Here is a 12,600-nt window from a genome sequence, read left to right as displayed (position 1 = left end):
GTGTACTTAGCAAAAGCGATGATTTAGTTTTTATTCTTTCAAATCGGTAATAATTTACTTTCTAAATTTTATTATGTAATAATTTAAATCCTATAGTTTAAAATTTGTAACGATTAAATCTCTATCGTAAAAAATTTCATCAAAAACTTTTATCATATAATAATTTAGTCTTTGTAATTTATGAACAACTTGATTTCTCATAGATTATTTGACTTACATATATAAGAAATTTAACATAAATTTTTACCATATGGACTAAATCATTACAAATTTTGAACTAAGTGGATTAATTTATTATATACTAAATCATTCGAAAGCAGTACAAATAATGAAAGACGGTTACATTTGGATTTTTCTAACCCATAATCTCAGATGCGAAGTTTAGTAATGTGAAAGCTGTTGCACAATCTTCTAACAAATACACTCTCACCTCCTTCCTCCTGATGGCTAACTGCCAATTCTTCATATTTAGATTCTACCCTCTTATTCTACAAGTGATTCAAAAATATCTTTATCATTCTCCAAAAAGATATTCATATGAAATACAACATTTAATAAATTGAAACTTGTGATCAAGTTCTAGATAAAAGAAGCAAACATTTGAATAGATACAAATTAAACTAAACAAATCAAAGTTCTTTCTTGCGCTCATTTATCAATTAGAATTCTTTCTTGCACTCATTTATCAATTAGAATTTAGTTGAGTATACATAGAGCATGTTTGGAACTAATTTTATCATTTTCTAAAGTTACTCGTTGTACACCATTACTATTTCAAATGAAAATAATTTTGACAATGAAAAAAGTGATTTTGATTATGTCAAGTACTTAATATATTTAGGATGATATACAAGTAATTTTAAATAACGACAAAATCGCTCCCAAACACGACTTTAGTAATAGAACGCATGAGAATATGATTTCAAGAAAGAAAATGCATGATTTTCATATTGAAAAACAAGATTTAACTTATCAATTAATAATAAAATTAAGTAAGCAATATTGCAATCGATATAACACAATATTTGAGAATCAAAACGACTCAAACTTCCAATCCATTCACGAGAAATGAAAAAACCCATAGATTCGAATGGATTTAAACACCTTGGAGAGGACAATCATGATATATCATATAATTCCCACCATTAGATCTTATAAATAAACTTGTAAGTTCTAAGTCCACAAACAAAACACACCTTCAAAAAATGGTGATTTCGTGTACCTGCAAAACATGAATAAATAAGTAAATAAATAAAAAAAGAAAAAACACACGAGGATAACCGAAACTTGACTGGAGAGAGAGAGAGATTTAAGGAAGGCCAAAGAAAAAAGAAAAGGTGGAGAGAAGAGAAAGAGCAATTGGGAATTGCAAAGCCAAGCAGAGAAAGAAGAAACACTTAGAGCAAAGCAACCACTTCCACATATTTTCCTTCTTCTTCCCATTCAAGAATGAATCAAAATCTCATCAAAATCATCACTCTGTTTTCTTTCTCTAATCGTTTGTAAAAGGCAAAGGCTTCACCTGCAAAGAGAGGGAATCAAAAGCAAAGTGTGAAGTGTGTGTTTGCGTTTGCGTTTGCGTTTTAATTTAATTTGGTTATGGATATCAGGTGGTCATTATGGCCTACTCCCACTTCCTTCTCCTTCCCCTGTTTTTCTTTTCTTTTCATTTCATTTTCCTCTCGTTCTTTGTTCTTGCCTATTTTTGCATGCGAAGCAAATTTATCCCTCAAATCATGCATTCTCCCCTAAATATAGCTTGCTTTATACACCTCATTTCCCTGGTTCCCACTTCTTTTCCGTTCTTCTGATTCTTCTGTCTCTCTTTCTCCCTTAGCCCTTTTGGAGCAATATGAAGAAAGTCTGTTGGCCATACTTTGATCCTGAATTTGATACTCTTCCAGAGAGGATTAATGGCCCTACGTAAGTATATAATATAATATCATATTATATCATATTAAACCCTTCCATTTCCCTCATCATCCAAAATCAACCTCCTCAACCCTAATGCTTATTTCTTCTTCTTCTTCTTCTTCTTGTAGTTGCAGAGTCTGCATTGACAATGAAAGCATGGAGGATTGCACCATTGTCAAGGTAGCGATAATGGGTTTGTAAATTAATGGTCTAATTCCTTTTTCTGATCGGTCATTGGCGGCTAATTGATCGGATGGGCTCCATTTTTGGTGCAGGTGGATAGCTTGAACAAACAAGGCCTCCTCCTTGAGGTGGTTCAAATTTTGACAGATTTGAACCTTTCAATATCCAAAAGCTATATTTCTTGTGATGCAGGCTGGTTCATGGATGGTACCGTTTCATGATCAAATGTTTCCCATCTCTTCTAATGGAGTCCTTCCTAAGATGGAATTGAATGTGGGGTTTTTTTTTCCTTCTTTTTTTCTTTTGGTTTGGCAGTTTTTCATGTGAAGGATGAGCATAGCCACAAACTTACGGACCAGAAACTCATCAACTCGATCCAGCAGGCCCGTAAAATTCTACTCTTGTGTTTAAATCATACCTCTATCGACGTTTAATGAATAATCTGTCTCCTTCCTTTTGGACCATCTACTTGATTTAGCTGTTTTCCGTGAATGTGCAGGCCATAGGAACAACCAAAGGTCCTGACAACTCGGCCAAGGCCAGAAGTTATGCCAACAACATTCTGAAATCTGACAATTCCGGTGAGCATACAGCCATAGAAATGACCGGAACCGACAGGCCTGGTCTCTTCTCCGAGATATCCGCTGCCTTGGCCGACCTGCATTGCAACATTGTGGAAGCTCATGCTTGGAGCCACAATGCTCGCTTGGCCTGCATTGCCTATATTTCCGACCAATCCACCGACAGCCCGATCGAGGATCCCCACCGGCTCGCCTCCATTGAGGAGCATCTCTCCACTGTCCTCCGGGCGGCCACTGCCCCTCCGATCACCAGTTGGACGCACACCCTGCAACAAGAAGTGAAAACATCAGCCACCATAACAACCGATGTGGAGCGGCGGCTGCACCAGCTCTTGCTTTCGGTCAAGGATTATGATTGGACCTCCGAATCTCTGTCCAACAGATGCAAAAGTAATAAAGAATGGAGGAAGGAAATGGTGCGGATTGAAAGCTGTGATCAGAAAGGATACTCCATTGTCAGCATTGAGTGCAAGGATAGGCCGAGGCTTATGTTCGACACAGTTTGTACTCTTACAGATATGCAATATGTAATCTTCCATGCTTCCATTAGTTCCAAAGGAGGGTGTGCTCTTCAGGTATGATCAACTCCAGCCATTTTAATCTAACATTCCATCCACACTTAACAATTGAAAATGGGAGTATCCTTCTAATCTATTGCTATGGACATGGTTTGAACTTAATGATGCAGGAGTATTTCATCAGACATGTAAATGGGTATGCCTTGAATTCAGAGAATGACAAGCAAAGGGTGGTGAAATGTTTAGAAGCAGCCATTGAACGGCGAGTTTGTGAGGTAAAACGGCAATCCCAAAACTGTGAAAGAAAATTGTGTCCAATTATAAGTTTGGCCCTGTCTATTCAGTCTAATAGGTAACTAAACTTGTGTCTATTTAATCTTAAACATTTGGTCTAAACATGATCAGCTAGTGACCCACCAAACACAAGATAAATAAGATAGACTCGAGACGTATTAGAAATATTAACACTTTCATAACCAAACTTTAATTTAACCAAAAAGTTCTAAAGAAAAACTCACATTTACAGAGTTGAACTTTAATCTTTACACCACCATCAGGATGAAGCTGCAAAAGTGTATTGATGTTGATGTCTTTTTGAACACAATATTTGGTCAGGGAGTAAGGCTGGAGTTATGTGCAAACAATAGGGCGGGATTGCTGTCAGACATAACGAGGGTTCTGCGAGAAAATGGGCTGAATGTGGTGAGAGCAGACATAGCAACAAAGGGGGAGAAAGCCATTAATGCATTCTATGTCAAAGACATTTCAGGCAAAGAAGTAGACATGGAGATGGTGGAGTCCGTGAAGAAGGAAATTGGCCCCATTGTCCTTCGAGTCAAGAACGAGACCAGCCCTCCATCCTCACCTCAGGCTCAGATTACAAGGTCTCGCTTCTCCTTCGGCGACATGCTCAAGTCTCAGATTGAGCGCCTGTCTCACAACTTCATTGCCATCAGGCACTGACTCTGTTTTTCTCCTGGCAACAAATTAAAAGGAATTGCAGCAGAAAACAGCATACAAAGAAAAATATGGGTGAGTTTAGATGTTCATATGTGTATGATATTGACATAGAATTGGTGTAAATAGTATGGAATTTGGCAAAATATGAAGATAGGATGAAAATGTACTGTGGAGTAGAGATTTTCATGCACATTCACAATAATGACGCAACAGAATGATTCTTTTGTTCAGCATTGTGATCTGTTGAATGGAATCGACAGCCTCTAGTTCTATGTGCCTAAACCTTTGAATTTAGAAGGGACGATTACTGTTCATACGTTGGAGAAGATCTTCTCTAGATCAGATTTGGTTTGACTCTGTTTTAGTCATCAACTAATCTGATTTTGGAGCGGCAGAGAACTAATCATTTCAGTTACCAAATCCTTCATCCTGCAATCGGCCTTTCAGAAAAAAATAAAATAAAATCCAGGGCAAATTTTAAAAATTAGAAAGAAAAAAAAAACAGTTTCAGATAAACTTTATCAGCTAGCCAAATCAAATCTAACTAGATATCAGCCAAATAAATCAACTAAAGAATCTACCGTGCAACAAAAAGTTTCCTAATACACGTTTTCTATCATGAAATTTGAGCTAAGTTTTCAAAAGTATTTTAAGCAGTTGACAGTTGCAAACAAATTATTAAATATATATATATATATTTTAAAAACAGAAAACACAATATAAATTGGTTATAAAACTACAGGTGGAAGATCTTTAAGAGTAAGAAAGGTTGTAGATAATGTCGCAACTGCTACAAAGCAAAATTAGTGACATTTGCAACAATGTAGCAACCAAAGTTTTGCCGAGGAAACGTTAAAACCATACTTTCTTACACGAACAAGAAATAGGAATTACAAAAATTGATCATGATATTATTTAGAGTATTAAAACATCTCGAAACATGTATCGTTTATCCACTCTCATCATGATGGAGTGAAGAATCTCTCAAGAAGATGACAAATTCTAGGCAGAAGTTTATTCAGCAACAAAAACTCCCCTGCAACAAAAGTTGCAGAAACTGATGATCTAGTAGCAAAATAGCGTAGAAACTATTTGATATATACATTTGGATAGGAAATAGTTGAGTCAGAACTTAACTCTCTAAGCCTCAAGAACACCTAGCTTCCCCAATGCAGTTCTTATGTCAGCAATCTTGCATCCTTCTGCTTGGATAACATTTGGGCTGCTGAATGGTACAGCATGTTCCAGAGGATAGCTTCTGTTGGCATGAAGCTTGCTAGCAGCACTGCAATCGATGCCCTTCAATATCACAGTTTTGTGAACTCCACCAATCAAACCTTCATAATCTGTGTCCCCACATTCTCCCACAAACACCACCACCTTTGTCAAGTCCATTCCCCATCGAAGGTAGAGATACCTGGAAAGGGAATAAAATTTGTACATGATCCCCAAACATCAAAAAAAAAAAATATATAAAAAATAAATAAATAAATAAAAACTTAGGAATCTGTAATGTGAGTCAAAGCCATTAAGTTTCAACAATTTAGGGGGACTGTGTCTTTTACTTATGTTCTCTTTACCTATTTATTCATCCACTCATGTAGCTTAACAAAATGTTAATTTATTATCGCACCACTTGATAGTATTTACAAATCATTTAAAATAATCATAACAATCATCTCAGCTATAAGATATTTGACTATTGACTAGAAGAGGCACGTGGGATATAAAATGAACATGAGAGATGCTAACTATAATTTTGAGTGTCTATTAACAACATGATTCCTATCAGAAAATCAGAGTTGCTACAACCGCATATGATCCTGCTAAACTGAACCCTCTGAATTCATCGAAATTTTTTATGCATCTGACACAACAATGGCAGAAATACTAAGATATTGTATGGTGTTTTATTTCCTAGGTTCACAGATATATCATCAATATAAAGAAACCAGCCAGATAATGTCAGAAATCACAAGGCAAAGGAAATTTAAACCCTCCCCCATTGCCATACCTCAGAGCTTGAGACCTTGAAGCCAATACAGGGATGACATTCAGCTTCTTTCCATTTTGACAATATAAAGCATGGCATCTAAGAGCCTGGATTCTCATTAATTTCCGTAGCTCTTTAACTGGAGGAAGCTGCAATTTACATTGTTAGGTATCAAAACAAATGTAAGTATCACTCTCTTCCCTTCTTCCCAAATGATAATTTATTAGGCATCTAGATAAGATATGTGCTGTATATATAGACATCAAGGAAGCCAGGCACATTTTGAGAGAACTGATAGCCACCTGATCAGTTTTACCCAACAGAGAAAGACTCTACAACTATTTCCAACTAACTCTCAGATGTGGAACTGTGGGAGCGAATATTTTTTTGATGGACAGCTGCTAGACAAGCATCATTTCCAATTCCATCGCCTCGACACTTTGGCTGCAGATACCTTAGGTATCTAGATTAGCTATCTATATAGGGGTTAGCTATATGGTTAAGGCAGTGCCTATTATGGTTGAGTAGTTGATAATTGAGTTTGTAAGTGATCACCCGTAAATTGGGGGGGAGGTGGGTGAAGGAGACCATCATTTTGTTAGGTAGTCTTTGGTTGGGAGAGCTAGGGAGTCTCTCAAATGGATCCGCTTGGCCACATCGTTGTCTTTGGTAAATCTTTAATAGCAGGGTTCTACGGCAATTGCTTAATTTACATGGTACAAGAAAAAGGTATGCGAGTGCAGTGCAAATTACAATTGCATGTCCAAGAATCAAGAAGATGTGATCATTTTCAACAAATGTTGTCACGTGAAAGATAAAAAAGGCACCCTATTTACAAGGAAAGTAGAAGGAAATAAATGCTAACATACCACTGTTGGATCTTTCACTTCAAATGCAAAACAATGAGAAGTTGATCCCGACTCATCTTCCAAAACAATTTTGCCCTCTCCTTGCTTTTCATTGATGGAAGTAGCCCAGCGAACCAAAGTTTTTCTCAGACCTTCTCCACCCCAGCGGTAATCAATATGTGAATGATAATCCACATCTACTACAAAGGGAAGCCCAAAAGGGTCGTCATCGGAATTTGAAGATGGATAATAGAGCTCACTTCCGCTGTTACAGATGAAAGCATCAAAGTATGAAGGGATGAAACCCCCCAAGATCATTTGAGAGTAGACCTCATGTATGCTCAACGATGTCGACAATATGAAACCAATAAACCCTGCATTCTTGTCCTTACCTACGGCTTCTACAACTGACTCAATGATTTCAAGTGAATCAATGAATGAATCGGAGTCCACAGCGACCACAAAGATGACTTTTTTCCTCACTGCCGAGAATTTACTAGTTGCAGGATTCTGGTCCACTTCACCAGTTGAGCGAACCTTTTGAATGCCACCTAAAACAGCTTTTGACAATGCCATTACAGCATTCTCTGACTGTATTTTTGCATCAGCAGCATTCTCCTCCGGATCTAAAGCATTTTCCAAGGTCGTACTCCCTTCATTCTTCTCACCATCGAATGAAAACTTCAAGTTCAGAGATATATCCTGAATATCTCTCAAAGAATCACCAGGTGAATCTGGGCCCAAATTTTCAAATCTATCATCATCTCCTTGCCATTGAGGCTGCCTTGGTTTGCAGCTGACTATTCGAGATAGATATGTTTTGCAATGCTCTGGCCATGAGAAAAGGTGAATATTTTTTAGACCATTCTGTTTGCACCTTGCCCAGAGTTGCTTATCTGAAACAAGCTTTAAAAGAGCATCAGAAATGGACTTTTGATCATGGGGGTCAACCAGCAGACCGTTATCGAGAACCTGTATTTAAGTGCATTAACAACATTAAATAGCCGATATGAGAGCTAAACTTGCAGCAATTACTGATCGGATTAGGAACTTTCAACCATTACAAAGTCACCAGCAAAATTAACAATTTAACACACCCGAAGAATATCAACAGGACCGCCATTTTTTGTAGCAACAGTCGGCAAACCATGAGCTGCAGCCTGTTTAGGAGGAAAAAAGAAAATAGACAAGAAAATAATGGTGACTTTTTTGTTTATAAGCACACTTAAAAGAACAGGTCTTTTATAAGGCAACAACCTCAATTAAAGTAAGTCCAAATGGTTCGATGAAAGCAGGATTGATGAAAACACCCTGTAAAAGAGAGGAAATAGAGTTGATTGAGATGAATAATATAAAACAAATTTCAAAAGTTAACCTTCGAAATAAAGATAATTACAAACAGTATACCTTCGTTTTTGCTGCAAGTCGATAAATGTTGGGAACATCATACTGCTTGTGGTGTTTAGGGTACGCCACTTGCCCGTACAAGTCATATTTGTCAATTAGCTTAATAATTGATAGAAGAACTGATGCGTTCGTGCCAGACATTTCATCAATATCATCACGGTTTCCCATGATTAATGTCTGTAACAGGTAAAAGAAAATAAACTACAAGCTAAGGACTGACATCTCATCTAACAAAACATATATAAGAAATGGTATTTCATTAAAATGTATGCAATTATTAGACTCAAAGCTTTGAGAATACCAGGTTTGCAAGCTCCCTCAGTGGACGACATTCTCCAAATGCTTTGATTAAAGTGGTAATATTCTTTTTTGGGTCTGGCCTTGCAAGTGCAAGTATCATTGGCTTCCGTGGATTGGAAAAGAACCGCATAATCTAGCATTCAAGTCCCCAAGATTACCATTGTCAATAATTCTTCACAGTTCACTGACTAGCGAAGTATGACAGAAAGAATTGATAAGAGAAGAAGTACAACCTCAGCCCAAATTGGAGGGTCTGAAGAACCATGACCATCATCAGTCTTCTCAACTTCCCCATCCATATCAGCGTCAGGTAGAACAACATGATGAAACTCCATTCCAGGAGGAATTACCTGATCATTACAATCACTATTAGTACATAATAAATGCACTTTATAAGATATAATATAACAAGGGAATTATGAACTGCATTTCCTTCAGAGACAGAAAGTTTCAAGTGTTGATTAAGGATCTGAAGGTAAACTTCTTATTACTCACAACCATGCGAGGCATAAACCTGCCATAACAGCTGACTCCTCTTTTTATTCTTGCTCGCAGTTTCCGCTCTATGACTGGATCAAAGCCATCATAAAGGCGCCATTGCTCTTCAATCTCCTGCCTGGTGCTAGTTATAATGATTTCAGAAGCATCAAGACACAGCTCCTCTGCCTCTATCCTCCGCATTATTTTATAAGTTTCATTTATTTCTTCCCTTGATTGTCGTCCTTGTTTTAGAATTTGTTCAAGCTTATCTCGTCCAAGTGAGTGACCAGTAAATAGCATTGGAACGTTTAATGTTCCAGACAAAAGAGCTGCAGAGTCACCTGCATCTGCATAATGTCCATGTATAGCAACAGGCCAAACTAGTTGCCCATCTCCAACTTGCTCACCAAGAACTTTGGACATCTGGATAATATGGCAAAGAGCACCATCAACAAATTCAGGAATATGAGGCCAGAGAAGTTCTTTTGGAATATACTTGTCCTTTGGCCCAAATGGCACTCGGATAATATAAGCCCCACTACTCTCGCCAAGCTCATCTTTGGAACTGCCAGAGCTCCTTGGATTAAGCATCTCCGTTGGTTCACCATAACTCCAGTCCACATCAGGAGCTGAAACTTGTCTAGTAAGCAAATCAACCCTATATACCCCCGGCATTCTCCCCAAGGCTCTAGCAAGTTCTACAACATACTTCACCTGATTATAGAAGAAAACAAAAAGATCCCAGAATAATAATGAGTATAACACCACATATGAATCTTGACAGCAGGGTAGGTTTCTGCATACATTGACTAAAAGGAATGCATGGAAAATATTTTGGAGTAACAATCCAGTGAAACAAAAGTACCTGGCCACCAGTATCAGAATCACGTCCAAGTTCCATGTTTTCACCACGAATCAAGCCATGAAGGCTGCACAAAAAGTGTTTGTTAAAAATAACTGAAACTTAACCGAAGTTAGAGGTTGTTGTGTTTTGAATATCACAACAAAGGTTGTAAACGCGATGTTACATTCTTTTAATCCCTACTCTGTTTTCCAAAGGGAAATGGTTCATGCCTTATTAAAACGATATATAGTTTCTTATCCTTGTGTTGAATAGCCCAGCTTTCCATTGTGTCAACAGAACCAACTCTGGGTACTTTATCTCTAATGCTGTCACCGTGCAGTGAGAGATCGCTGGGTACATCTCCTCTCTCTCCTTCTGATAAATCTTCTGACATTTCAGCAGTAACTTCTCTTCGCCCTCTTTCGCGTTCGAGATGGCGTTTAGCGATACGTTGAGCTTCTTCTCCTTCAAGCTGCCCAAATTAGAAAGCAAATAAATGAGAGTGAACATATGTATAATGGCTCCCGTAGATGTTCTGGAACCAATTCTCCAACATGCGCTCATTTTGAAGTACTATTGAGGTTTAGAAACTATGTTTCATTTCATTAATTTCTCAACGCAACCACCGCATCTGAAGTAGGAAAAGAAATTTACTCCACACATATTCATTCGATCATATGAAATAAGTCATCAGACCGATTTTCAACGTTTATGCAAGAACTGCCTCGTCAAGTTCAACCGCAGAGAAAATTAAATTAATGTGTCGTAATCGATTATAATCTAAAATTACAATCGTATACAAAATGAAGAAGAGACGTCGAAAACAAACCTGCTTCTTCTTTCGCGCCAAATTCCAAATCCTCCAGCACATATTCTCCAGCCTCGTGTTCCTCTCCTGCGGACTCCTCGTAGCCGCAGCCTACATCAACGAGAAGAAAATCTACACTAAAAAAACCTCCACACCTACTCCGACAAGCAAACGAATGAAGAACAAGAATCAAAACGGCATACCCGAACCCAAGAGCGATAGAGATCGGTTTCATCGAAGCCAGTGATGACCTCCTCAACGAAGTAACGAGTAGGACTAAAGCGTCCTCTCTCCCTCAGCAGAAGCGACGCTCTGGCATCATCGAGTCCAGGCCCAACGTCAAGTATCGCCTCCAAGTAACTGTTCACCCAGTCATTTCCCGCCATCGCCGCCGCGCTGAATCTGGAGCTCTTCAGAGCACTGAAGAACAAGGATCCAGTGATGAGGAAGCTATATAGAAGAGGTCGCTGTGGACTACTACGCTGGTTCAGTGCAGTGCAGCGCATAAAGCAAAAGAAAAACAGAGATTCCGCGACGGTTGCGATGAATGTGATTCTGATTCCGGCTGTAGACGCCACCTGACCGCCACCGGAGCATTACTGTGGATGAATTTGTTGAAAGAAATCGACGACAATGACAGAGAATTTCGCAACAGTGGCGGAGACTGGAGAGCGCGTTCGATTACTCTGGAAAGCCGGCTGGTAGAAGTTGGTAATTCAGTTTTTTGCTTTTTGTTTTATTCTTTTATATATATATAGAAATGTTTTATTCTTTTCTTCCTTTGTAGAAAATGAAAAGTTAATATTTGGATTGGATTAAAATATTTGATAATTAATATATAAAATACATGGAACTTCAGATTCGTAGAATTAAATAATAATATTTAAACAAACATTTTGTTACATGAGTCGGTAAATAATATCTACTGTCTTATATTGAAGTTGAAAGTTTAAGTTTCAGTATCCCAATTTATTATATTAAAAAATGTTTTGTTATATATTTTTAAGGTAAAAAATTTGTTTTATTACATTGGGTCGAGTTCAAAAAAAAAAAAAACAAAAAAAACTTTCCCAACCAACGTGTTGTAAGCATTGTATTAAAAGTTAGAAATTTTGACATCTACATTTGTAATTTTATATTCTATTAAAAGAACTAGCATTGAATTGTCAAGAACCTTTTAACAATTTTTTAGAAATATTCATTTTTTAAGGGAAATTTATAATGGACAGTTAAAATATAGTATAACATTTGAATGGGTAAATATGGTAAAATATTTGAAATTGGATTTTCTTTTTTTTTTTTTTTTGTTGACAGACTTTTAAGTTATGAAAGACACGAATTTCATCTAAATAACATAACACAGCGTAATAAAAAAAACTGAACATAATAAGAAAAAGTAATATATAAGGTATATCAAGTATATAATTGTTTGGGCTTCATGTTCACTAAGAGTATATTGAACTTTTTTTTTCTCTCGGGTGAGTTTAACTTCCCTATTTAACTATTTTTACAAAATTGAGGAGTGAATGTTATTTTTACCATTTTTTTTTTGGCTACTTTTTCAAGCACTTTGGAAGACAATATAACCAAATATTTGAAAAATCAATCTTTGATCAATATCAAATATTTTAAAAAACAAATAGGTCGAGAATGATACTAAGATCCCAATGTGACCATATATTTTGCTTTTTGCTTAATTTTTTTTTCACTTTAATGTGAAAAGGGTTGGGGAGAAATTCGGTTGAATTAGTTGAGGGCCTTTAA

At 37.1% G+C, this 12,600-nt stretch overlaps 2 protein-coding genes across 10 annotated transcripts; one reads left to right on the top strand and one right to left on the bottom strand.

The window, feature by feature from the left end:
* Window positions 1–263: 263 nt before the first annotated feature.
* On the bottom strand, window positions 264–11,523 carry LOC111005729 (putative sucrose-phosphate synthase 1). 9 transcript variants are annotated; one of them, XR_015788866.1, is made up of 18 exons: window positions 11,040–11,518; window positions 10,858–10,947; window positions 10,259–10,500; window positions 10,050–10,113; window positions 9,200–9,898; window positions 8,938–9,054; window positions 8,706–8,837; window positions 8,405–8,581; window positions 8,255–8,308; window positions 8,095–8,157; window positions 7,019–7,969; window positions 6,171–6,298; window positions 5,294–5,573; window positions 4,474–4,596; window positions 3,715–4,172; window positions 2,516–2,944; window positions 1,197–1,222; window positions 264–488 (listed from the first exon to the last, which is right to left on the bottom strand). XR_015788866.1 is itself a non-coding variant. In XM_088119771.1 (14 exons), exons 1-13 carry the CDS (start codon window positions 11,340–11,342, stop codon window positions 5,297–5,299), a joined length of 3,297 nt encoding a protein of 1,098 aa, XP_087975897.1. In that variant the 5' UTR covers window positions 11,343–11,518; the 3' UTR covers window positions 4,473–4,596; window positions 5,294–5,296. The 9 variants fall into 9 exon arrangements, 3 of the variants coding, with proteins under 3 accessions (XP_087975897.1, XP_022133048.1, XP_022133039.1); XR_015788864.1 differs by having other exon boundaries at window positions 1,197–2,944; XR_015788865.1 differs by lacking the exon at window positions 264–488 and having other exon boundaries at window positions 1,112–1,222.
* Window positions 1,424–4,159, top strand: LOC111005754 (ACT-like superfamily protein). Its single transcript, XM_022277388.2, has 8 exons — window positions 1,424–1,556; window positions 1,838–1,923; window positions 2,043–2,094; window positions 2,190–2,304; window positions 2,413–2,480; window positions 2,597–3,253; window positions 3,367–3,471; window positions 3,812–4,159. The coding sequence occupies exons 2-8, from the start codon at window positions 1,853–1,855 to the stop codon at window positions 4,157–4,159; spliced, it is 1,416 nt and encodes a 471-aa protein (XP_022133080.1). The 5' UTR covers window positions 1,424–1,556; window positions 1,838–1,852.
* Window positions 11,524–12,600: the final 1,077 nt, after the last annotated feature.

Source organism: Momordica charantia (assembly GCF_013281855.1).
Source record: "Momordica charantia cultivar OHB3-1 chromosome 11 unlocalized genomic scaffold, Mcharantia_2.0 BLBB01000011.1, whole genome shotgun sequence".
Lineage (NCBI taxonomy): Eukaryota > Viridiplantae > Streptophyta > Magnoliopsida > Cucurbitales > Cucurbitaceae > Momordica > Momordica charantia.
The sequence above is the reverse complement of the archived record's forward strand: the minus strand, read 5'-3'. Positions and strand labels throughout refer to the sequence as shown.

Coding starts and splice junctions, on each gene's coding strand:
- LOC111005729 (XM_088119771.1), bottom strand. CDS start 11,342: ATGCGCTGCACTGCACTGAACCAGCGTAGTAGTCCACAGCGACCTCTT. Junction 10,501..10,857: donor TGGCGCGAAAGAAGAAGCAG/GTTTGTTTTCGA, acceptor TAATTTGGGCAG/CTTGAAGGAGAAGAAGCTCA. Junction 9,899..10,049: donor ATTCTGATACTGGTGGCCAG/GTACTTTTGTTT, acceptor TTCTATAATCAG/GTGAAGTATGTTGTAGAACT.
- LOC111005754 (XM_022277388.2), top strand. CDS start 1,853: ATGAAGAAAGTCTGTTGGCCATACTTTGATCCTGAATTTGATACTCTT. Junction 2,095..2,189: donor AGGATTGCACCATTGTCAAG/GTAGCGATAATG, acceptor TTTTTGGTGCAG/GTGGATAGCTTGAACAAACA. Junction 2,481..2,596: donor TCATCAACTCGATCCAGCAG/GCCCGTAAAATT, acceptor GTGAATGTGCAG/GCCATAGGAACAACCAAAGG.